The 24,334-nt window shown below is 67.8% G+C and overlaps 2 protein-coding genes across 3 annotated transcripts in view; both read left to right on the plus strand.

The window, feature by feature from the left end:
* Nucleotides 1–4,344, plus strand: part of ZC3H3 (zinc finger CCCH-type containing 3) — a 96,774-nt gene extending 92,430 nt beyond the window's left edge. Inside the window, exons 10-12 of one of the 2 annotated variants that reach the window (XM_086695802.1) lie at nucleotides 835–1,019; nucleotides 1,980–2,046; nucleotides 3,904–4,344. In XM_086695802.1, the coding sequence (XP_086551928.1) occupies nucleotides 835–1,019; nucleotides 1,980–2,046; nucleotides 3,904–4,095 (444 nt within the window). In that variant the 3' untranslated portion in view covers nucleotides 4,096–4,344. Of the gene's footprint in view, nucleotides 1–834; nucleotides 1,020–1,660; nucleotides 2,047–3,903 lie in introns of both variants that reach the window. The other variant, XM_086695801.1, reaches the window with a different exon arrangement.
* A 6,083-nt stretch (nucleotides 4,345–10,427) lies between these two features.
* On the plus strand, nucleotides 10,428–12,028 carry MAFA (MAF bZIP transcription factor A). Its single transcript, XM_086695214.1, has one exon. The coding sequence runs from the start codon at nucleotides 10,797–10,799 to the stop codon at nucleotides 11,895–11,897; it is 1,101 nt and encodes a 366-aa protein (XP_086551340.1). The 5' UTR covers nucleotides 10,428–10,796; the 3' UTR covers nucleotides 11,898–12,028.
* The last annotated feature ends 12,306 nt before the right edge of the window (nucleotides 12,029–24,334 follow it).

A 24,334-nucleotide genomic window follows, 5' to 3' on the forward strand; every position in this document is an offset into this window, starting at 1 on the left:
GTCCTCAGCCAGGCTCTTTGTCCTGGGTGCTGGGAGTAGGGCCCAGGTCCAGGGCTCCGGGGACGGGCTTCCAAGAGGCAGGTTTCAGAGCTGTTGCCACATATTTCCAAGTGGTTCAGCCAGCACACAGCCTCCCGGACTGGGTGTGAGCACTGCGGCCTGGCTGCTTGAAACTCGGCTCTGGGCGGATTGGCGGGGCCCCTACAGTGGGTCCTGTCAGGACAGTGTCTCTCCCGGTGGCTGGTCCAACACGAGGGACACTTGCTACATTCCACACACACACACACACCCATTGTGCCCCCTAAGACTGGCCATGGGCAGGGGCTTCCTGGCTCCCTGTGGGCCTGGTGGGCGGAGCTGAGGCCCCGTGCTGCACGGAGCACCTGCTGGATGGCGCGTCCCAAGCCGGGTATAATTAGCCGCCGTGACAGGTGGGGTGGATCGGGTGTGCGGCTGGCCTCGGCCGACCTGGGCACCCCTGGGCTTGGAGCCTAAACGCCATGCATAAGGTCCTCCACGCATTGAGCCTCCCCCCACGTCTCCATCTTCAGCCAGGATGGGGTGCTGCGGTCCAGAGAGGGGATTAGTGGCCTGAGAATTCCTACACCAGCCTAGGAGACCCCTGGGCCAGCCCGGTCCCTGCCGTCAGTCCAGCCCAGGGCCCTTCTGCTCACCCAGGGGGCACGGGTGGGTGGGGGCGCAGGCTGCTCTGGCCTGGGGGTTTCAGCCTTCCAACAGGAAGTCTCTGGCCCTGGGGGACTGAGCAGGCAGGGCCGCCCCGCCTGGTGCAGAGGCCTTGACCTGCTCACCCGGCTGCCCTCTTCCCCCCCGCAGTGCAAGAAGAAGCACACGCTGCTGTGCCCCGACTTCTCTCGCAGGGGCGTCTGCCCCCGGGGCGCCCAGTGCCAGCTGCTCCACCGCAACCAGAAGCGCCCTGGCCGGCGGGCGGCCTCAGCCCCGGCCCCGGAGCCCAGCAGCGCGTCACCCAAGAGCAAGGCCGCCTCCAGCCACGGACCCAGGTGACGGGGCCAGTGGGTGCTGTGTGTGTAAGCTTGGGACAGTGCGGGGGGGGGGGTTCCGGAAGCAGTCCCTCCCCACGCTGGGAGACCATCCTCACGGGGAGACCCTACACCCCATCCCAGCTCTTAGAGCTTCAGACCCCAAAAAAACCTCAGTTCAAAGTTGAGGATCCAGTGACCTCCAGAGGTGCCCCACCCTACACCTCCAGGCTGGACAGAGCCAAGGACATCCCTGGCCCGGACCAGCCTATGTGGGAATGCCCAGTCCCTGTCCCATGGAGGAAGGTGGCGGCTTCTCAGCTACCCACTCCCACTACCCAGGAAAGGGAAGATTCTGGGTGATACTCGTGGCTGGGGCCCCACGTGCTCACCTGTCCCGTGAGTGGACTGTGGCAGGTGAGGGCAGGGTCAGTGGGAACCGGGGCTCACCGGCCAGGCTCACCCCAGCTGCCTCAGGCCAGAGGCCCCTTGTCGTCACCGGCCGGTCCTCTGGGGCCGAGGGCTGGCCTCAGACCTGGATGGCGATGCCCGGTGGCTGCTGGGACAGGTGCCGCATAGCTGGTCGGCTAGTGCCCTCAGGACTCCAGCCCTGATGGGCGGCCACCCACCCTCACACTTCTGCTCCCCTTCCTTTCCCACAGGAAGTCCTCGGCTGCCCAGCGCCCCACCAGACAGACGCCCAGCTCCCCCACCTCCGTGGCTGCTGGCTCAGCCTCCCCTCCCTCCTCCCCAAGGGTGTTAGCTGCAGCCTCGGGCTCTCCCCTGTCAGCAAAGCCTCCCTCCTCCCCCTCCCCTTCCTCCACCCCCTCCTCTTCCTCCCCCCTCTCCCCCTCCTCCCCCACCCCTCCTTCCCCCTCCCTGTCCTTGGACCAAGAGGAGCTGTCTCTCCGGGAGGAGGCTGCCTCTGCGGCGACGAGCTCCAGCAGCCTCTCCAAGCTGCCTTCCTTCATCTCCCTGCAGTCCTCGCCGAGCCCAGGAGGCCAGCCCAGGGCCCGGACCCCCAGGAGCCCCCCAACTAAGGACTCAGGTAGGCAGCTTGGCCCCTTGACGCCCGGTGTGGCACGGCTGGGGGCTCTTTTTCAGTGCTCCCCACAGCCCCACCGGGTCAGGACTCCCAGGTGGGGCCCGGATGGTTCGTGAGCGCCCCGCATGGGCTGGGCGCTGATGGTGCCGCGTCCACCCCCCCCCCCCACCCCCCCGCTGGCAGGGGTGCGCCTCGGGCCCACGGGGACAGAGCTGGCCAAGGTGTGAGCGCAGTGGCGGCCGCCCGCACAGGCCACCCCAGCCGAGGGCTGATTTAATTAGAAAGCGCCCATTTCTGTTAATTTGTTCTGGAAGATCACCGCACACTCCTGGAGAGAACAGATGTTCCCTCTCCCCCGATGAACGTTTGGGGCTTGGTAAATGGCTCCACTCAGCCTTGTTTAGGAGAGAAAAGAGGATTTTATGGCTGCAAACGACCCTTTCTGTAAACATTTTACAGCTCTCCGCGCGTTTGAGTGACGATAAACCCCACGCAGCTCGGCGGGCTGCAAATTTGCGACCATACGGCCATCATTTTATTGTCATATTTCACGGTCGTAACGTTAATGGAAGATGCTTGCCGCAGCCTTCCCTAACGGCCCCGCTGAGCACGCTCAAACGCCTGCCTCCGAGGGGCCGGGACCCGCGGTGCCTGTGTACAGCCCCCCGCCTCGGGGCCGCGGAGCCTCGGCCAGGCCCTCCACCTGCCCGCCTGGGACCAGGGCACCAGCACCTTCCGTCCGGGTGGGCCTCCCTGGGGTGGGGACGGGGCGGATGGGGGCCCTGAGGCAGCCAAGCCCAGTGCCAGAGGAGGCTGGCCCGGGAGAGGCCGCAGAGACTCCCGCTGGCCTCGGAGGCCCTATCAGCCTTCATTTCCTGCCCGGGCCTCCCCCACCCTGGCCGGGGCCAGAGCTAGAGGGGCAGGTGGAGGCAGGCCCAGGCTGGCTGGCTGCACCTACTCAAGCAGTCACCCAGTAGGGGTGAGGCCTGTGGGCAGAGGCCAGTGCAGTGTGCAGGCCTGGAGCCCCGGCTGGGTGGGCTTGGCTTCTGGGCTCTGGCTCGGCCCAGCCGGTGACTGGAGTCCTCAGCCCCGAGTAGGGGCCCAGGAGGAGAGGCGGGCTCCCAGGGGCACATAGAGAGTGCCGTGCCTGTGGGCAGCCACATGGAGGCGCCCGTGGGCGGGGGGGGGGGGGGATGCCAGCCTGAGCCGGGGCCTGGAGCCCTCATAACAGAGGGCGGGCACTGACTCCCAGGGAGCGCGGGGCACACAGGGTAGGGACCCCCGCGGACGTGACCTGACCGTCTGCCCCCAGGCCCCTGCCCACCAGACCGCGGCCTCTCCCTCCCTGGCCCTCCTGCCCCCAGGCCCTGTCACGGCACCGGGGACCCAGGTCCCTTCCCCCCTGCTCAGCCGACCGCTCACACGTGTGACTTTTGAGGTTGAAGGCACAGCTCAGCCTCCACGTGTGCGTCTGGCAGCCGTGTTGCAGGTGGGAGGGGAGCCGTGGGTCTCGGAGTCTGGCGCAGGCGGCGTGCACCTGGTATTTATAGCTCGGCCGGCAGATCGCTGTGGCTCCTGCCTGGGACCCGGCCTGCGCACCGCGAGGCTGCCGGACCCCAGGGTGGGCGGGGCCGCCGGACCGCAGGGTGGGCGGGGCCGGGCGGCAGCCTGATCGGAGCCGCTCGCCCTCGTTGCTCGCCCTCCTTCGCAGCCCCGCTGTGCAAGCCGTGCAGGCCGGGGCTTGATGGAGTCGCCCCCCTCCTGACCCAGAAGCTTTGGCGGGAGGGGCATTCCTCCCCGGCTGCGGGGGGGGGGGGGGGGGGGGGGCCTGGCACCTGACCTTTGCCCTTCTCGGAACAGGGAAAACTCTGCACATCAAACCCCGTCTGTGAGGGCCCAGGGGGCCAGCCCGCGCCTACCTCAGCCCCTCCTTCCTGGAGAGGAAGGAGGCTCCGCCTGCCGCCGCCCCAGAGGAGGGGCCACCTGCCACCGAGCCCCACCCTGGGGCCCCGGGGTCCCCGCTCCGCCTGCCTGGCTCCCGGCCTTCTGTGACCAGTGCGTGCCCAGGGGCTCACCTTCTCCCCTGGGCGGGGCCCCGCCCTGCCACCCCTCCGCACACTCACCTTCCCACCCCTGGGCCCTCAGCCTCGCACCCGGGGTGGACCCCGACCCCCAGCCCAGAGGGGTGCCGGGCAGGGCTCGCCGCCGGCCGTGCCTGCTGTGGGTGCGGCACGCCCTAGCCCTCCCCCCGGGACTCCCCGGTGGGTGTTTTGTGTTCAGCAATAAAGGTCCTGTCCTGTGTCTGCTTGCCTGTTCTGGCTGCTGTCACGTGTCACGCCGCCACTGGCCTTGCCTCGCACCAGCGCAGATGGACGGCGTTGGGCCCCGGGGGCGGATTTTGAGGGGCTGGCCACAGACTCCTGGCAGCTGCGGGGCCTGTGGGCGGGAATGCCTGCCCTCCTCCCCGCCTCCCTGAAATGGCTCCCTGAAGTGGCTCAGAGGGTCAGGGACAGCCTCTCCCCTGTGGCCAAGCCAGCGTGCTTTGTGGTGAGGAGGGGCCCTGGAGGCAGCCCTGGGGACGTGTTGGATGCAACAGGCTGGGGCCAGGGCCCCCCAGGCCCAGGTCCCCCGCCCCCCCCCCCCGCCCCTCCCCTGGGTGTCTCAGGACAGTGGCTGGGCCGAGGCAGGGGCTGGAGGGCAGGCCGGGGCGGCCTGAGCCATGAAGCAGCTTGTCCAGGCTCACCCCTCCCGTGCCACAAGTGTCTGTGCTTCTGGAGGGAGTCGGGGCCTCCTGGCGGGGGGGTCGTAGCCTCAGTTCAAGGGCCTGGGATGGAGTCTGGTCTGACAAGGACCGAGGGGCACAGAGCCATTCGGGGCGTTTCCCTGGCCGCTCCGGGGCTGGCCGCCACACTCCTCCCTCAGTCGCTGCTGCCCCGGTGGCCTCGGCCTGGAGCACCCACCAGGTGGCGGTGAGGATCGGAGTGGGGGGGCTCCTGCTCTCCGCCAGTCCCCGTCTGTGAGCTGTGCCAGCCCCAGAGGTGAGGAGGACCAGGGCTGTTCAGGGCAAGGCACCCGGTCAGCCGGACAGAACAAGAGTTTGACGTCCTTGGGACCCCGCGCAGCTGTCCCTGGGGCTCCTGGGCCCTGCTGCAGCCGATGCAGCAGGGCGTGGATTCTGGGGTTACACCCGGCCAGAAAGAAAGCGACTCCCCATCAGTAAATGGCGGAGTCCCCGCTGCGGGCCGGCTCTCCGCCCCAGCCACCCCTCGGGGTGCATCCGTGTCAGCCTCGGCCCGGGCCCTCGCAGGAGCAGGGCGGATGACGCAGTGGGGGCCAGAGTCCGGGCTCGGTACCGACAGTGGGGAGACCGCAGAACCGGGGGCGCCAGCCTGGGACCGTGGCGGTCCCGGGGGCTCTCGGCCGGCACGGCCCAAGCGCAGCACAGCCACGGGAGCTTCCTGCCCCCTCCCCCTCGGGGCTCCCTCTTGGCACCCACCACGACCTCCCCACAAAGGTTGAACTTTTGGTGAGGGGAGGGGCCTGGGGAGTAATCCTGCCTCCTTTCCCAGACAGATGGACAGACGGATGGACACAGGGTTGTTGGTCCAGCCCGATCCGAGCGGTGGCCGCCTCAGACCCTCGCCTCCTCCCTGCACTTCCCTTCTCGGTAAACAAGGGCGACACAGGCCCCCCAGGCTGTAGAGCAGGTAGCTGTGTGTGCTGCAGGGGGGCTCCCCCAGCCCACCGGGCGGCCCCACACTCACCCCAGCACCGCCTGCTGGTACAGCCAGTGTGACAGTGGCTCCCACCCAGGCCCCACTGCCCCACCGTGCAGCTGGTCTGACGAGGGCCAGTGTGGAAGGCTCCGGAAGGGCTGGGGACTCCAGGAAGCAGGAGGCCGGGCCAGCGGCTGCCCTCTTCTGGGCCGAGCCCGTCTCCTGCACACTCCCATGTGACCCATGTGGGGACCCGGTCAGCCTCAGCCTCTGCCTGGTCAGAGTCCCTGCTCCTGCGCCGGGCGAGGGGGCAGTTCCTTGGACCTGAGTGCCCGCTGGTCACTGCCCGCACCAAGCCGGACAAAGTAAGATGCCAGCTGAGGGCACAGCATGGACTCCTGCACACTTGGGAAGGGCCGCCCCTCTCCTAGACCCTTACCGTCCTTGGCCCGGGCCCACGCCCTCCCAGGGACTGCCCGGGTGCGGCGGGGCATGCGGCCTCCCTCTCGGAGATCCGCCCCACGAGGGCCGCCTGCCCCCCGGCCCTGTGCCCCTCACTCTGGCTGTCCTGCCGCTTGCTGGTGGCCGGGGCAGAGATGGCTGTCGGGGGGAGCCCTGGAGTCCTGTGGCCAGTGGTGGCACGGGCCGGTGGGCCAGCTCAGACCGTGGAGCAGGGCGGGGAGGAGACACTTCACTGACCCTCTGAGCTGGAGGTGTCGGGCTGGGCCCCAGAGAGGTGGGCTTTGGAGGTCAGAGCCATGGGCCACGTCTAAGCTCTGAGCTGGCGGGGGTGGGGGGGGTCGTCTCTGGGCATCTGTCTGGGGTTTCAGTGTCAGGGTGTAGTGAGGTAGGTGCCTGAAGTGGGAGCACCGCCGAAGAGGCGTGGACTGGGGCCGGGTGGGCCTGGCCTCACCTGAGAAGTGGGGGAGCGCCCCTGGTTGGACGGGCATCCCAGCCTGGAGCCCCGCCCCACGGAGGCACCTGCCACCCTGCCTAGCGGGCCCCCCCCACCCCCGCCCAGTGTGCCTGGCACACAGCAGGCTCCTCGTTTAAAGTACAAATGAGCCCCCTAAGTGGACAGGGCATGACCCTGGACCCTGCTGTCGCTGAGCCCCGGAAGAAACGGGAGTGGACGAGACCCTGTCCCGGGCTGAGCGGCGGGGGCAGGACAGAAATGACCCATCCAGCTGACATTCTCTGTGGGATCACATGTCAAGGACCCAGTGGCTCCACGTGGCACAGGACAGGCAAGGGTGGAAGGGTGGCTTCCTGCCGGTAGATGAGGTGCATGGGGCAGGGTGTCAGGCGGCCGCCGAGGCTGCCTCGCCCCCCTCCCCCCACACCACCACCGCAGCCGGGCTCCCTGCTGACCTCAAACCTGCTCCCGCCTGGCCTGGCCCCTCCCCCTGAGGGGCGGACGGGGACATGCTTCCCACCCCAGAAGCCAGCTGACTGATGCTGTAAGTCTCCCGGGGCTCTCCTCCTTTGGCCGAGTGGGAGCAGCTTTGGGGTCGGGGGAGCCGAGGGCGTCCGCCAGCCCCCTGGGCAGCAAGAAGCCGGGGCCTCCGTTCCCCAGACTCCAGGAAATGGCCCTGCTGACCACCCACTGAGCTGCAGGGGTCCGTCCACGGAGGGAGGGACTGCACGTGACCCCACCTGGGCTCTGCGAGACCCGAGCACAGACACAGAAGACACGTGGGCTGAGGGGCTAGACGTCGAGTGACTGTTCCTAACAGCAGGAAACACTGACACGCTGTAATTCCCTAGTGTGTTACCGTGTGGCTAGTTTTCTGCTCGCTGCCTGCGAGGACACTGTGACGGTAGTGTTCTCTACACGGTCTGCCGGACGGTCGTGGCGTCTGTCCCTCCCCTCGGATGTGGACAGGCCGCCGCCACGCCTCCACCAACCGTGCAGTGAGGGACTCACAAAATCGCCTGGCACAACCCCCCGGCTCTCTCGGGCCCTCTGGGAACCAGCCTCCTCCCTTCGAGGAAGCCCAACCAGCCCACTGGGCGACCGTGCGGCGACCCCGCGGGAGCCGAGCCAGCCGAGGCCGCCCCGTCCTGCCAGGCGTGAGCCCAAAGATGCTGCCGGTGGCTCCAGCCAGCAGCTGTCCCCTCACCCCCTGCTTTCGTGTCCTCCCAGCCGCCAGGGTCAGAGACCAGCCCTCTCACGCCTGGGACAAACCCAGGAAACACAGCCCACGAATGTGGTGAAAACCTGCCTTGTGTCGTCACCCTCCAGCGGGCTTGTTTTCAACCAGAGATCTCTGGGCCGCCTTCCTGATGGAAGATGCCCCCGGGGCCATACAGCAGGTACTCAAGGAGTTGTAGGGTAGCATTTATTTGTTTGAGTTTATTTATTTGTTTTGAGAGAAAGAGAGAACATGGGAGGGGCAGAGAGAGAGGGAGAGAGGGAATCCTAAGAGCCTGATGTGGGGCTCGATCCCACAAACCGCGAGATCGTGACCTAAGCTGAAGTGAAAAGTCACTTAACTGACTGAGCCACCCGGGCGCCCCTGGGGTGCATTTAACGATGAGCCGCGCGGTGGTCCCCACGGAAGTCCATTGCTTCAAGCACTGATTGTCTGGTGGGTGTGAGGCCCTGAGAGGGCACGGAGGTGTCAGACGGGCAGAGAAAGAGGCTTTTCAGGAACCACACGGAACCGGTGTCTCCTCTCCCGGCTGCGGACGGGCCGTTGAAGGGACCGAGAGGACAGCACGCCCGTCCGCTTTCTCTGTGACAGGTGGGAGGGCGGGCCCGGGTCCTCAGGGACTCGGCCCCCAGCCCCGGCTGTGAGTGCCCTCCCGGTCCTGAGGGGGGAGCAGCAAGCTTGGAGGCTGCTTGCTACCTGAGCAGCAAAGGCCAGCACCTTCCCCGGGCTGAGGAGCCCATCACGCCCATTCTGCGCGGCACCTGCAGGCGTGAGCCCTTCAAAGCCTGTGTGCCGGGACTCTGGGTCACTTCCCCACCCAGCCTGACTGTGACTAACCAGCGGGAAGAGGGCTCTGCTGAGGCCACACAGAGGTCAGGGAGCAGACCGAGAAGGTGGTAAGAGCCCCAGGAGCGGGCAAGAGCTGAGGGCAAGCCTGCTGGCCCAAAGGACTTCTAGAAAGCTAGTCTGACCCCAAGGCCAAATCCAGGGCTGGGGAGCTTGCCCAGTGCCTAAGCCAGTCAGGGACATAGGTGCCCTGCTTGGCCCCAGGAGCCTCTCCCCCGGGGCAGTGAGTGAATGAGTGGGGGCAGGCGTGACCGAGAGCCGCACGCCTCGTGAAGGGGTCTGGTCTGTGTTCAAGGGCCCAGCATCCTTGAATATCACATTTGGGGGGCTGGATGTGGGGAAAACTGTCCCCGCTTAGCTGGACTTGGTGATGGCTGAGTGTGGGCCTCCCTCTGAACACCGGGGGGCTTTCAAGGGAGGCCCAAACCCTGCAATGCCTCTGGCAACCCGTGTAACCCGGAGCCCGAGCTCCCAGCCACTGGCTGAACCATCCCTGCAGCGATGGGAGGACCCTCACGGTCTGCCTGGCCCTGCCTGCCCAGCAGAGCCCAGCGAGCCCTCCCTGGAGGACGATGGGAGCAAGAGGAAGGGGTGAGCGGTGTCCTTCCGGCACAGTGGGGATGGGCCACCCCATGACATCTTAGGAAGTGGGGTTTCACTCTCAATTGTACGAATTTTTGTTACTATAAACTAATACACGTTTATGCCTGCAACAACCTAAAAAGCAAGCTGCCCTGGGGACTTCCTGCCCAGGTCCTTCCAGAATTTTCTTTCTACGCACAGATGTTAATATTCAAGATTGAATTTGTTCATTGTATAAGTCCTATAACAGCCGTATAGCAGTTGGGGGGTGGAGGGGACAGAGCGCTCTCGGTCACGTCGCAGCACGGCGCGTGTGCCAAGGACCGCTCTCTGCTTTGGGGGCGCGCACAGCCCCACAGCCTGGGGCAGCCGGACGCACCTGCGCCGCGGGCCCGGGTCCTCGGCCCGGCGCCCAGCCCGCGCCGGCACGCGCTCTTCTTCCCCACCTGCGCCGCGCACCCTCCGAGCCGGGTGTCCCGCGATGGAGCCGCCGAACGGAGATGCCAGCAACTTTGTTGACTAAATTCCTGAACCCGCCCGAACCGAGGGGCTAAAAATAGCCGGCACTCCCCTCGCCGCGCCCGACCCGGCCGCGCAGTGGCACCGGTGTCGGCAGGCCAGAAGGTCCAGGCGCCGCCACGCTATCGGGGCTGCGGGGTCACGGCCCGCGGGGCGGAGGGGAGACCGAGGCACCGAGGGGCCTCGTCTGCTCCCCGAGACTCTCCGGCCTCCCCGTCGCGGGTGCGAGGCCCTGGAGGCCGCAGGCCGGGCCCCGCGCGGCCCGCGCTCCGCGTTCTCTGCACCCCTCTGCCCCGCGCCCTCTGCGCGTGCAGTGCCCCCCGGTGACCACCAGAGGGCCCTGCCCCCTCCTCTCGCCGGCGGCCAGTCAGCACCCCTTCCCACAGCTGTTCCCCGCAGGAGATTGACAGCTGGGCTCCGGGTTGCCATGGGGATAGGCAAATGAGGGAGGCGGGTCCGGGGCTCCGATTGGCCTGGGGGCTCGCGCCCCGCCCAGAGAGGCGGGACCGAATGCCCTGCTCTATAAAGGGGAGCGCGCGGCGCGGCGCTCAGCCGTGGAGGCGGGGCCGGTTGTACGCGGGCGGAGCGCGGGGAGCCCGAGCAGCCAGAGGCGGCGGCCGCACCGCCACCCTCCCGGCCGCCCGCCCGGCCGCCGACGCGGGCACGAAGAGCGCGGCCGGCCGGCGCCACCCCGCCCCGGGGTGCGGCCGGGGCCGCCCGAGAACCCTGCCCGGCGGCGTCCCCAGCGGCCGCCCCTAAGTTGGCCGCGCGAAACTTTTCCCCCGCGCGCCTGGGCGCCACCCCCGCCGAGACCCGCCGCCCGTGGGAGTGAAGGGGGGGGGAGAGGCCCTCGGCTCCCTCCCCCCCCGCCGCCCGGCCTCCCGTCGGGGCGCAGCCGGGCGCGGCGGCGGCGGCGGGGCCGGGGCCCCGGGCGATGGCCGCGGAGCTGGCGATGGGCGCCGAGCTGCCCAGCAGCCCGCTGGCCATCGAATACGTCAACGACTTCGACCTGATGAAGTTCGAGGTGAAGAAGGAGCCGCCCGAGGCCGAGCGCTTCTGCCACCGCCTGCCGCCCGGCTCGCTGTCCTCGACGCCGCTCAGCACGCCCTGCTCCTCCGTGCCCTCCTCGCCCAGCTTCTGCGCGCCCAGCCCGGGCACCGGCGGCGGCGGCGGCGCGGGGGGCGGCGGCGGCGCGGCGCAGGCCGGGACCGCCCCGGGGCCGACGAGCGGGGGCCCGGGCGCCGTCGGGGGCGCCTCGGGGAAGCCGGCGCTGGAGGATCTGTACTGGATGAGCGGCTACCAGCACCACCTCAACCCCGAGGCGCTCAACCTGACGCCCGAGGACGCGGTGGAGGCGCTCATCGGCAGCGGCCACCACGCCGGGCACCACGGCGCGCACCACCCGGCGGCCGCCGCGGCCTACGAGGCTTTCCGGGGCCAGGGCTTCGCGGGTGGCGGCGGCGGCGGCGGCGGCGCGGACGACATGGGCGCCGGCCACCACCACGGCGCGCATCACGCCGCGCACCACCACCACGCCGCGCACCACCACCACCACCACCACCACCACCACCACGCCGGCGCGGGCCACCACTCCGGCGCGGGCCACGGCGGCGGCGGCGGCGCGGGCCACCACGTGCGCCTGGAGGAGCGCTTTTCCGACGACCAGCTGGTGTCCATGTCGGTGCGCGAGCTGAACCGGCAGCTGCGCGGCTTCAGTAAGGAGGAGGTCATCCGGCTGAAGCAGAAGCGGCGCACGCTCAAAAACCGCGGCTACGCGCAGTCCTGCCGCTTCAAGCGGGTGCAGCAGCGGCACATTCTGGAGAGCGAGAAGTGCCAGCTCCAGAGCCAGGTGGAGCAGCTGAAGCTGGAGGTGGGGCGCCTGGCCAAGGAGCGGGACCTGTACAAGGAGAAATACGAGAAGCTGGCGGGCCGGGGTGGCCCCGGGGGCGCGGGCGGGGCCGGCTTCCCGCGGGAGTCCTCGCCGCCGCAGGCCGGGCCGGGCGCGGCCAAGGGCGCCCCCGACTTCTTCCTGTGAGCGCCGGGCCCGAGCCCGCGCCGCCGCCGCCGCCGCCGGCCAGAGGCTCGGACTCCGCGCTCGGGCAGGCCCCGCGCGCCCCGCCGCCGCGTCCGCAGGCGCCGGACCGGAGCCCCACCACCACCGCCGCCCCCCCCCACCCCCCCCCCCCCCCGTCTCGCCGCGCGGCGCCCCCTGCCTTCCCGGCTCGCCGTCCGGACGTGGCCGCGGCCGCTGTGCGCGCGGGGCGCGGGGCTTCCCAGGAAAGTTGAGCCGGATCGAACTTCCTTCCAGGCGTCCGCTTGTACATACGCCGAGCGCGGTTCCCCGCCGGACGCCGCCCCGCGCGACCCCCCCCCCCCCCCGCCTGTCTTTGCCGCCCCGCCTTCTTGCCCTTTTTTACTACTCCTTTTTAAAGCGATCTTATTTTCGAAGTATCTCTATTTATTTTGCTCGGTGATTAGGAAAGAAAACCCCGGAGGAAGCCCCCTCGTTCCCGGCCGGGGTCCGCCCTCGGACGTCCGCGTGTCCCAGCATGTGTCGCTCGCTCGGAGGGGCCCGGTCCCTGCCTGCCCTCCTGCCCGCCTGCCCCCCACCCTGCCACCGGCGTCCCCTAGAGATTGAAGCCAAGGAGTATTACCTATGCCGTGTTCAGTCCTGCTGCCCTACAGTACTCACGGGGGGGGGGGAGGGGGGTGGGGGGTCGCCGCGCTCTGCGGGTGGGGGCTGGCCCGGACCCCCTGCTGATATTTCTCTATGCACCAGATCGTATTTATGACTCCTGGGGAAATATATCTTATTTTAATCTTCAAGAGAAGTGAAAGAGAAGAAAAAAAAAAAAAGTAATGCACAGTATTTCTAGCAAAAAAAAAAAAAAAAATTTTTTTTTTTAAGAGGAGGTTTCAGCCTGAACCTCCCGGCATGGGGGCGAGTGAAGAAAGTGTTTTTATTTTAATTTAAATTGCGTTTCGTTTTGTTTGTGGAATCTTTTAAAAAGCCCCAGTGGCTTTTTGGACTAGCCCGCGGAGAGGAGTTAGCGTGGCCACTGGCGATGTGAGCCCTGCAGACCGCCAGGCCCCTGGACACCCGCGGGGCCTGCGCTCCTCCCGGGGCCTGCTCCCGCCCGGCGCTCTGAGCAGAGACGCCGTAAGTCGTTCAAAGTTTTCTTGTGTTGTTGGGTTTTGTTGGATCATTTTTTCATTTGCTACGAAGCTGAGGAAAGGGGGGAAAAAACACACACAAAATAAATCCGTTTAGATCCCAAAGTCACCGGAGCCTGGTTGGTTTTTCTGTGGCTTTCATTTTTGCCATATTTCTCCCTGACTGGAAAGAAAAGGGGGTCCCTGGACAGGGCCCTGCCTTAGCTCTGGGCCACCCGCCTGGGCCGAGCGGGGAAGCCGAGCAGAGTGGTGGCCGAGGCTGCTGTCAGCCGCTGGACCCCGAAGCCGGCCGCCCCCTCACCCTCTGGGGCTGCCCCGTGGGGAGCAAGGCTCCCACTGAGGCGGGATTGAGGGAGCGGGGCCTGGGGCCTCGGTGGTGACTCCACACGCAGCGCCATTGCATGCTGGTGGCAAGTGCTCGTTCGTCCCCAGTCCTTCCGAGCCCCCGGTCTCCCGCCCGAGGGGTGGCCTGGCCTCTGTCTTCTAAAGGGCAAGGCCTGGACCCTAAAGGGTCCTGGGCAGCCGCCGGACCTCATTGACTACCCCCAACCTTTGCAATGGGACCGAGGCAGGTGAACGTCTGTGGTCCGCATGTTTAGAAGGACGAGCTCTCGGGCGGCCACCCTCAGCAGGGCGCCCCGGGTGCGCGGCGAGGCTCTCCTGTTGGAGACAGCGAAGGCCCTCCCGGGTCGGGGCGGCTGCAGTTCCGTGCGGGGCGCAGGGTCCTCTTGTCTCCATCGGAAGGTGCTGTCGCCTCCCCGTCTGCCTTAGAATAAAACTTGTAGCAAGAAGGTTGGGTGTCTGTGGGGGGTGTGAGCAAAGTCCCCCCACCCCGCGGCTGAGATCTGGAGCCCTCAGGAGGGGAGCACGATGTCTAGTGATGCGGAGACGAGTGGAAATGTGGGGGCGCAGGAATGAACTCAAGGACCAGGTGCGGAGGAGGCCGCAGCACGGGGTGGGGGGGGCCACCAGCACCCCACGGCCCAGCCCGCTTCAGGACGGGGACCCCAAGGACTCAAGAGGACCGCCAGTGGCCGGGGGTGTCCCCTCCCGCACGGGCGGGTCTGCTGGCCGGTTCTCGCCGAGGACACCTTAGTGTTCGCTGTTGCTGCCCGAAGAGCGAGTTTTCCTCCGGCAGAGAAAGGATCGAGGACCAGACGGGAAGCCTGGCTCAGGAACTGTCTTTTCCAGGAGGTAGCGGCAGGCAGGGAGCTGCGCTCAGCGCTCTCCCCGCGGCACCCCGGCCTCCCTCCCGGATCCCAGCACCTGAGAGCCTGGATCGGGCTCCGGGCCCCGGGGGGAAGAGGGCCGTCCGCACATGCCGTCCTGGGTCACGGCGCCACTGGCCTTGTTTCACTTTCTTCTTCTCTTTTCTTCCTCCCCCCATCCTCCCCGTTTCTCTTTCATTCCTTCCTCCCCCCCCCCCCCCCCGCGACCCCCCTTCCTTCTTTCCGGTTTTGCCCCAGGATAAAATGCGGCTGGAGAACAGGGAAACCACTGCGGGAGGCAGGAGGTGTGCTTATTTTTGTGTTTAGGGACAGATCCTTTCCTGGGCAAACAGCCTATATGGGGAAAGCCCTCTGGCCGCGGAGCTGTCCTGTGCCCGCTCGGTGGGAGTGCAGGGCTGACCGGTGCTGGGGCCCCAGCAGGCCAGGCCTCTCGGGAGGGGCTAGACTGGGGGCCTGGCGGGCACCGGAGAGGGTTCGGAACGGTGAGAATCAGAGGCCTCACAGCTCTGCCCCCCTTGGGGGGTCCTGGGTGTGATGGTGCATCTGTGAGGAGCCTGCAGGCGACAGGGGAGGGGGGCAGTGGTAGCTCGGAGCCGCTGGGCCAGAGGTGTGAGGGGAAGCAGGGCAGCCAGGGGGCCTGGGCCAGGAGCAGGAGTGACAGCGCTGCCCAGGCTCCAGGACAAGCCTCCACTCAGCACCCGGGGCCCGGCGCCCCCCCCCCCGAGAGGGGTGACCGGCACCCTCTGTGTGGATGTGGAAGGGGGCCCTCGTGGCACCCTGGCCTCAGCCACTCAGCTCACCCTGTCCGTCCTCTGCCCTCCCAGAGGAGGCCCCAGCAACCCTCTCTCGGGTGGAATGGGAACATCTTGGCCTTGGGGCCTCCAGGCACCCTGCCCTCCGCCCCCGCGCCCCCCCTTCCCCCCCCCCCCCCCCCGCTGCTTAGGGGGCACTCATTCATTTACTCCTGTGTCACTTCATTCTGTCGAGAGCCCCTTCTCTGGGCCAGGCCCTGCAGGGACCAGGCAGGGACCCAGATGACAGCCCCGCCCAGAGCTTCAGAGGGAGACTCACTGGGCACGCGAGTGGGTCAGACTGGAGCGCCTGCCAAAGGGAGGAGGGGGGCTGTGGGTCTGCCAATCAAAGCCATGGGCTGGGACGTCTGGGCACATCCAGGCCACCTAGAGGGTGACAGGAGGGTTCCGTTCCCAGGGAACCCTCAGGCCACAGGGAGGTGCGAGAGGGACCGCGGGTACAGACCTGAGTTGGGGGGGGGGCTGGGGGAGTCCATGCTTGCCGTGCGTGCCCCCGTCACAAACACGGACTCCACGTGCATAGGCTCGGTGCCACGTGTGGTCACCACGTGTAAACTGGTCCCTGCGCGGCTGCCCCACCGGAGGTCCCTCTGCCACACCCTTACCTGGGGCAGCTGCGCTCACGACCCACTGGAACCACCACCCCCCCCCCCATGCTGGGCCACAGCCACCCCACCAGGAGCCAGGGAGCTGCCTGAGCTGAGACCGCCCACCCGTCCTGGCCGTGCCCCTGCCCAGCAGCCTCTGGGGGCAGCGTTATCCCAGGCCCCCCACCCCCACACAGAGCTTCATCCTCCGCACGTCTGCAGGGCACCTACACCCCAAACGCACACACACACAGCGCAGTTGCCCCCTGGTCCTCCAGCTGGCTGAGGGTTCCGGGGAAAACTCTAGGTCTGAGATGACTGAGCCCAGCCCCGGCCCCAGATCCCAGCTGCTGGCCCTCGGTGGGCCCCAGGTCTGCTCTGTACTGGGGGCCCCCCACTTCTGTCCGCGGCCTGCAGCCTCTCTCCATGGCCACTCGAGTCCTGCCTGTCGCAGCCGGTGCCGTCCGAGGGCCCCTGTCTGGTTTCCTATTTATAGCTGGCTCCGAGGGTGGCCTCTTCCCCAGCGTTCCCCCTTGAGGACGGGCACACACAGGCAGGCGTGCAGAGATCTGGGCGACAGAAACAGACACGTATGTGCGTGCAGACGTGGCCATGTGTGTAGGCAAATGCACAGACCTAGACACCCCTCCCCTCCCCACACACACACGCACACGCACACGGCCACACGTGCCCAGGAATACACACATGCTCACTCATGACCTGCACACACGGGCCCCGTGGATTTTGTCTGTCCTGGTCCCTTCACCCCATATCCTGGCCATGTGGCCTCATGGGCTCTGACTCCAGCCACCCAGGGAGGAGTCACCCTCAGCCACCACCGGCTTGGTTGCCCCTGACCCCGGGACCCCGCGGCCCTCCCCACCTGCCCTGGGCTCTGCTGCCTCTGTCCCAGCCCGCCTCCTCAGAGCCACCAGTGCGGGCCCAGACACCCTTCAGGAGAGAGGCCCTGTTCCTTGCCGCCTGGCTCCAAGAGCAGAAGCCCTCCCTAGGCTCGCCCAACCCCTGGGGATGGATGTGCCACAAAGCCCAGCCCAGCCCCGCCTCCGTTGGGACCATCACCAGTTGCGCTGACTGGAGGCCGTGTGTTCAGGGCTCACCCACTCAGGGGGTACCGGGTGCAGCCCTGGGCCAGGCCCACGCGGCAGCCTGGAAGGGCTCAGAGGCCTGCCTGCAGATGGGGAATGGGCAGGGGCCAGGGCTGTGTGACCTGCCTACCGGCCAGGACCTGGAGCCTGGGGCTGGTGGCCCCTCCTGGGTCTCAAGGAAGGTCAAACCACCCCTAGTCTGTGGCCATGCATGAGACCCTCTGGCCCAGGGTCTGGGGACTTGGGAGCGCTGTGGGCATTAGAAGGAAGCTAGCCTGTCCCCAGAGCCCAGTGGAGCCTGGGGTTCCTCCCCTCTAGCTGCTCCGGGAGGCTTTGAGCCAGCCGCGGAGGTGGGACAAGCTGGGTTGTCCCCAGCACTTGAGGGGACGGCGGGCGGACAGGGAAGGGCCCCCAGCCCCGCCTGCTGCTCTGGACCTGCTCTGTCACCTCCCTGGGCCTGGCTGCACGCTCAGCAATTACCGAGCCACAGAGTCCAGCCTCTCCTCTCCCGGCCCAGACCGGTGCCCACGGGGACACCTGCACCCCGCTGCCCCAGGAACGCTGGCCTTGAGAAATCTGTTGGCCATGACAGTGGGAGGAGGGCTCATTCATTCACACAAAACTATTGATTAGGCGCCTACTGTGTGCCTGTTCCAGGAGGCGGGAAGAGATTGGGAATTTGTCAGTCGGGAGCCTCCGATGCGGCCCATCCTGGAGGGCGGCAGCCAGCTGGGCCCCGGGGCAGAGGCCGCAGGGAGGCAGCTGAGGAAAGGGCGGGTGGCAGAGACCCAGCCCCGACCCGGCGGGAACAGGTGGAGGGACCTGGCGAGGGTGGTTAAGAAGAGATGAACGGGCTGGACGCTGACTGGGGCCCAGAGGGGTGGCGGCGGCTCTGAGCAGGGAAGGGGCAGGGAGGGGGGCGTGTGAGCTGTAGGGAGCAGCCTGGCTGGTGGAGGAGCAGGGCCGCGTCCCCTCCCCTCCGCTTAGAGAGGGTGCTTAGAGTCAGCGCTCCCTCAGGAGGGGTGCTGGCCCGGGCCCCAGGGTCCCAAGACACTTCCCCGAGGGACGGCTCCGGAGGGCTGGGGAGCGGGCAGGGCCAGAGGAGGGAGGCTGGACGCGGAGGTCAGGGAGAGGCTCAGTGTCCCCTCTGCTGGGACGGGCGAGGGCGGAGGTCCGCAGGGAGGTGCGAAGGGCTGGGAGCTTTTCACACCTGTCCGGAAAGACGGGACGAGGGGGCTGTGCACGGACGCCCATCCTGCGCGCACACGCACACGCACACGCGCGCTCGCGGCCCCTGCACCAGCGGAGCAGTGACGAGTAATTTGCTGTTGGCGGGCTCAGCGCCTGCCTAATTCGCAGTGACACCGCTCAGCTGCCGAGGGCTCCAGCTGTCACAGCCGATTAGCCTGCGGCGGCGGAGAGCCGACGGGGACCGGGGGCGGGGCCGGGGCAAGGGGCGGGCCTGGGAATCCCGGACCCGCCCGGCGTCCCCGGGCTCAGCCAGGCCTCCCGCCCCGCGGGGCGCACCTCACTGGTCCGCCCCCTCCGCGCTCTCGGCTCCCTGTTCGCCCACCTCCCCCTTACTTCCTCCTCTTCCTCCCCCCTTCTCTCCCTCCTCCACCTCCTCCCTTGTGCACTGCTGCCGGATCCTGCTAAAATGCACATTCCCGGGGCCCCTGGGCGGGCCGAGAACCTGGATTTCTAGGGCACTCAGACCCGAGCCTCAGAGGCCACACGGCTGCAGTTTTCTCTTGGGGGTTGGGGGGGACGGGATTTACGAGGAGGCGAGTTTCTGGGCGGCGGGGGAGGGGGCGTGGGCTTTCACGCTCAGCCCAGCAGCCGAGACGCCCCCTCTGCCCGACCGCCCCGGGAGCCCAGAAGGCTGGGCCGGAGGGCGCGGAGGGAGGCCGGGGACCTTCCAGCCGCCCAGCGCGGCGCCCTCCTGCTGTCCCTCTGGGCCCTGGGGCTCCCCGAGCCTCGCCACCTCCTCCACGCGGGCCTCCCTGACTCTGGCGCCCTTTCCTGGCAACACCCTGGTTAGGTGCCCTGAGGCCCGCTGGGGTCAGCATTCCAGGGTCAAAGGCTCCCCTTCACTGGGCCGCCGCCTTCCCAGACAGACGCACCGGCCGCCCTGGGACTTGCTTCCGCCGCGCGTCCCACCCTGCCGGCCGTTCCCTTCGCAGCCCCTCTGGGGGCGGGCTCCTCCCTCTCCAGCCCTGCGGCCACTTCGTCCTGGTCCTGGCTGGCCGGGGACTGGCTTCTCCGCCTCTCCTGTGGATCCTCCCCTTACTGCCCTCCCTCCCACCGTGTCCCCCGAGAAAGACCAGAAGGGACACCGTGAGGTGTCCAGCACGCGCCAGGTGCCAGATCTGTGTGACCTGGTGGCCTCCTGGCGATAGGCCTGGAGGTGGCAATGACCGGTCTTACAGAGCAGGGCGAGGGTGCAGAGAAGCCCGGGACTGGCCTGAGGTCACTGGCGCGGGGTGGGGGTGGAGGGTGGCGCAGCTGGACTGCGAGACCAGGGTTGGCCCCTTTTCGGCAGGGCACTGGCCCCAGGGGGCAGAACCCACCACTTCCAGAGACGGGAGGGGTTGTATTTATTTTTTATAAGTTTATTGATTTATTTTGAGAGAGAGTGTGCAAGCAGGGGAGGGGCAGAGGGAGAGGGAGAGGGAGAATCCCAAGCAGGCTCCGCGCTGTCAGTGCAGAGCCCGACACGGGGCTCGATCTCACGAAGCGTGAGATCACGACCTGAGCCAAGATCGGGAGTCGGATGCTCAACCGATGAGCCTCCCAGGCGCCGCAGGCGGGAGGGTTTTAACACAGCCGCCAGGGGCGCCCACACCCCCCCCCCCCCCCCGCGTCTCCAGTGGGGGCCTCCGGGCCTTCCTTTTCAACCCCAACGGGCTGACGCCCCTGTGGCTCCCGAGTGCCCTCAAGCCCCAACCCTGGAGGGATCCGACCCTTGCCCTGGGCCCTAGCACTCTCTATTCCCGTCCCAGCCTTGCCCCTCCTTCCTGACCCCTGCATCCCGACTCCCCCCGCCCCCCAGCAGTGGAGACACCCTCTGGGTTCCACCGCCTGGGGCCGCCACACCACGAAAGCCTCCCCGCCCTCTGGGGCCCCCTTGGGAGGGGCCTGGGGGCGTGGCCAGAGGGCACCCCGGGGGGCGGGGCGGGGCGGGAGGGGGGGTACGGGTGAGGGCCGGGCGGCCGCGGGGAGCCCTACCCTGCGCCCTCCAGCCGGTGCGGCCGGGGGTGGGGGCTCTGCCTTGCCGCGGTGGGCACGTGACTCTGCTGTCGCGAGCGGCGGAGGGTGTGAAGCGGTGGCGCTTCCAGATGTGTGTCTCCGTGTGTGAGACGTTGCGGGCCGTTACTCCGGGGTGGGGGGTGAGAGTGCCGTGCGCGCGGGGACAGCGCTGGCGGCTCACGGGGGGCCGCTCTACTGGGGAGAGAGCCAGTCAGCAAATTAAATAAGCAACTGATGGAGTAACTGGGAGAGGGCCGCACGCGCTGGGGAAAGTAAAGCAGGGGAAGGAGGAGCGAGCAGGGAAAGGGGGAGGGGCGGGGGGGAGAGCAGAAGGGGGGGAAGACGGGCGGGGAGCCCCCTCCCCCCCCCCCCCCCCCCCGCAGGCGTCCCGGTGCCGGAAGTGCTTGGCCAGGCCTGAGTGGAGAGCAGGGAAGGGGCCGGGGAGAGGGCGCAGGGGAGGGCAGGTTACAGGGTCCAGTCGGGTGGGGACAGTGGACAGAAGGATTGGCTGCGGCGCAGGGAGAAGCCAGCCTGGCAGCGAGGCCTCGATTTCTTCCTCCCTCACCTGCGCAGGGACTTAGAGGAGCCCAAGCCCTCAGTTTCCACGGCTGCAGCATGGGGATGAGGGTAACGTCGGGCGGAGAGATTAAATGGACTGTGGCGGTGTGCGTGGGTGGGGACACGCTGTCACCTGAGGGCCTGGCCCTTCTCCTCCTTGTTCCTGCTGAGGACAGGTGCTCACGGGTCCCGAGCCACCGTCATCTCAGCCCTCTGGACTGTGGGGTGCCCTGCCTGGGTAAGAGCTGGGCGGAAGTTTGCCCCATTCCGGGCTCGGCCTCCTCATTTGTGGCCTGGGGGCGACAGAGAACCTGCCCCTCTGGGTGTCATGAGGTTAAATTTGGCCCCAGCGCCTCCCCCCACACCCCTGCCTGGATGACCAGCCCCAGCCCTCATCCCACCAGCCTCAGAGGTCGTGAGAAAGCAGAGGCAGGAGGCGAGTCTGGGAGCCCCCGGGGGACACCCCATCAGCGCCCCTGAGGCGCAGGGGATGGGGCGGTGAGCCAGGAGGGGACGCGGTGCCCCTTCTCTGGAGGGGAGCAGGGACTGCCCTCGCCTTGGAGGTAGGTGGGGCAGAGCGGGTGGGCGGATGCCAGGCCCCGGGCGCTCGCTGGTCAGGTCGGAGGGACGCCTCCCCCCCCCCCCCCCCCCCCCCCCCCCCCCCGTCGGCTCCCTGGGCTCCTGCACCTGAGCTGCTGCTCCATCCACACCAAACTTCTCTGGGTTTAGTCGTGTCCCCTGTGAGAAAATGAGTTCCCCCCGCCCACCCCCTCATCCACAAAGGGTGTCATGGGGGCAGATGAAAAAAGGCAAGTCCTTTGTCAGTCTGGGAAGGCTTCCTGGAAGAGGTGGCTCTGTATGGGGCAGGGTTTGTGGGGAGGTTGCCCCCTCATCCGTAGCCAGAGGCATCTTGGCCAAATTTATGGAAGCCATCACGTTGCGGCGGGGGGTGGGGTGGGGGGGCTGAACCTTGGGCTCCTGGTCCCGGCGAGAGGGAGCAGGGCAGGGGGCTGCACAGAAGGGGGAGTTCAGAGCTGTCCTGACCTCTGCTGCTCAAGTCACCTCCATCTGGGTCTGTCCCTGAGCTGCCCCCACACCAGGGGCTGTTCTCAGGGGACAGGCACTTCCTGCCAAGGTGGGGGGGGGGGAGCTGAATTAAGCTGAGTTCAGAGAGCCTGGGGCCTAGACAGGGTGCTTAAGCCACATCAAAATGATGATCCGGGAAAGCATGACTGTTAGTCCTGGGCAACCGGTCCACAATGGATGCCTCGGAGCCTACGGCCACAGGCCAGGCCGCTGCTGGGGTCGCAGCCGGAGCCCGGGGTCAGGACTGGCCACCTGGGGTGGCTGGCTGGCTGGACAGACGGACAGAAAACGGGACGGATGTGGGAAACGGGAAGACCCGAGGGAGGATGCTGCCTGGTTGGTGACGACAGCGGTGGGGTGGCTTGTGAGGGAGGCCGATGGGCGGTGACCGTGCGGGTGGACAGGAGGCCGTGAGCACCACGCCTTCACACCTGTCCCCTGCCCTCCTGTCTTCGGCGCCCCCCTCAGTCTGGCACCCCTGGTTTTCAGGAGCCCGTGCCACTACAGGGGAGCCGAGCCGTCCTCTCCCCTGCCAGGCTGGCTCCTCTCCACACCCTATCGTGCACCGACGTCACCGCGGCTCCTGACCACGCCCACTCCGCGCGTCCTCAGTGCCGCGTCCCGGGCCGAGGACAGGGCCGGACCCGGCTGGGACAGCTGTTGGGGGGGGGGGGGGAGCGGCAGAGGGCAGACTGCTGGAGACACGGCCCCTAGCCCCTGCCCCAGCTGTCTTTCCCACCCGCGCTGGCCGCTGCCTCCAGGAAGGCCCGGCCGCTCCCAGGGCCCCCGATACCCGCCCGCCCTCCCCGTCCTCGGCCTCGCGCGCCCCCTGGAGACAACCGGAGCCACTGTCCCTCTGCGGTGCCTCTTCTGAGACTGAAGTCTGGGTCTTACCTGAGGCCCCCGGGCGGGCCGGCAGAGAGCGGCGGGCCCCCCGCAGGGGAGACAGTGCCCCCCTGAGCTGTTCTCTGCTCCAGGCCAGCGGAGGGGACCCCTCGTCCAGCAGGTCGGTCGCGGTCCCCTCTGCTCGCCCAGCCGGGCGCACCCACTGCCGTGTGTCCTTCCTGTCTGTCTCTGTCCCGCACGTCCCTCTCTGTTCCCTCTGGAGAGACGCCTGTGCCCCAAAGCCATGTCCAACAGAAGTCTGCGCTCCTGGGATTTGAAGGGGCGGGGGTGGTGTCTCTCCACCGAGCCAGGACCGGCAAAGCTGAGATGTCCTCCCAGTCTGGGGCTTGATTCGGGGGCAGGACGCTAGGGGTGAGGGCGGGTGGGGCTGGAGCAAGGGGCTGGGGTGGCCAGGTGGAGGGCAGTCAGCGCCTCCCCTAGCTGCGCAGGGCTGAGGCCTAATCCCAATCCCCGGCCCCGGCCTCTGGGCCCGCAGGCAGCGGGAAGGGGTGAGGCCGTTGCAGGAGTGCCCCTGCCTCCCCAGAGCTTGTCCCCGTTAAGGGGACAATGGGAGAATAAGCACGTTCCCTTCTCCGTGTCCCCTGCTGTCTGCTAATATCATACTGATGATAATTTCTCTTTAATGGGCTATTTGCGGTAATTATGATACACTGAGTGAGTAATTGTATCTGACTCCCAGCGCCCACCACTGGGGGCGGGCGGTGGTTCACAGCCTTGGCCCTGTCCGTCCAGGGAGCTCTGCCCTCTGCCTGGGACCCCCCCCCCCCGCCCGTGACCCTCTGGTGCCCGTGTCCTCCTCGGCCCCACCGTGTGGGCAGTGCGCGTCTCCTCCCCGAGCCTGACTCCGGTCTCTTAGCTTCCCAGAGCTTATGGGGCCTGCTGCCCTCTGACTCCTCCAAGGGCCTGTTGGGAGGGCCGGGGGGAGGGGGGACCCTGTCTCTTCCGCGCCATGAGCTCCACAGGCGGGAACTTCCCAGCCCGGCTCTGGCCGCATCTGGGCAGAGGCGCACGGTGCGGGAGCCTTGGGCGGGTGCCCGGGGCCTTCTGCCCCATCCTCCCGCGTTAGGGAATGGCCGCCAGCCCCTCAGACCCACTGGGAGGCCCTCTGGCCCCACCAGCCCCCACCTCTTCTCCGCGCCCCAGGAGAGCCCCTCTCTCTTTCCTCCCCCCATTCTTGTCCCTCTAGCTCCCTATCATCTACCAGGCCAGGGCCCAGCTGGACAGAGGACAGTGGGGTCCCCAACAGTGACTGGACCCTACTGCGTGCCTGGGACGTGCCAGCCCCAGGAAAGGTCAGAGGTCAGATAGAGCTCTGCCCTAAGGCTCCCCGTGCAGATGCCCAGGTCTCAGGAGACACAAGAGCCCCAGAGCCCCCCTGAGTCTCTGACGAGGGTCCCCCGCCCCCACCAAACCTCCTTCCAGGCTCTGTGCCCGGCACTGTGTTCGGAGTTCAGCAAGAGCACTTAATGGGCTGAGCGGCGTGGCCAGATGGGCCAGGGGGTGCGCCGGGGGAGGGCCCCTGGGACGGGGGCTACGGGCCCCAGGCCCCAGGAGAAAAGGACGGGGTACAGGTGTGGCCTCCACTCGGGGGGAATCCAGGCCATGCACCCAACCTGTCTGGGGCCACTTTGGGTAACCGCGGTCTGTGGGCAAGGCGGGTACAGCTGCAAACTCGAAGGCTAGATGTGCGCAGTGGGGAGGGCTCAACCCCTGAGACCCGGGAGAAGTGGGCCGAGAAGGTAGGAGCCCCCCCACCCCCGGGGCC

This window comes from Puma concolor, chromosome F2 (assembly GCF_028749965.1).
Source record: "Puma concolor isolate L17-30 chromosome F2, mPumCon1.1.hap2, whole genome shotgun sequence".
Taxonomy (NCBI): Eukaryota; Metazoa; Chordata; class Mammalia; order Carnivora; family Felidae; genus Puma; species Puma concolor.

Coding starts and splice junctions, on each gene's coding strand:
- MAFA (XM_086695214.1), top strand. CDS start 10,797: ATGGCCGCGGAGCTGGCGATGGGCGCCGAGCTGCCCAGCAGCCCGCTG.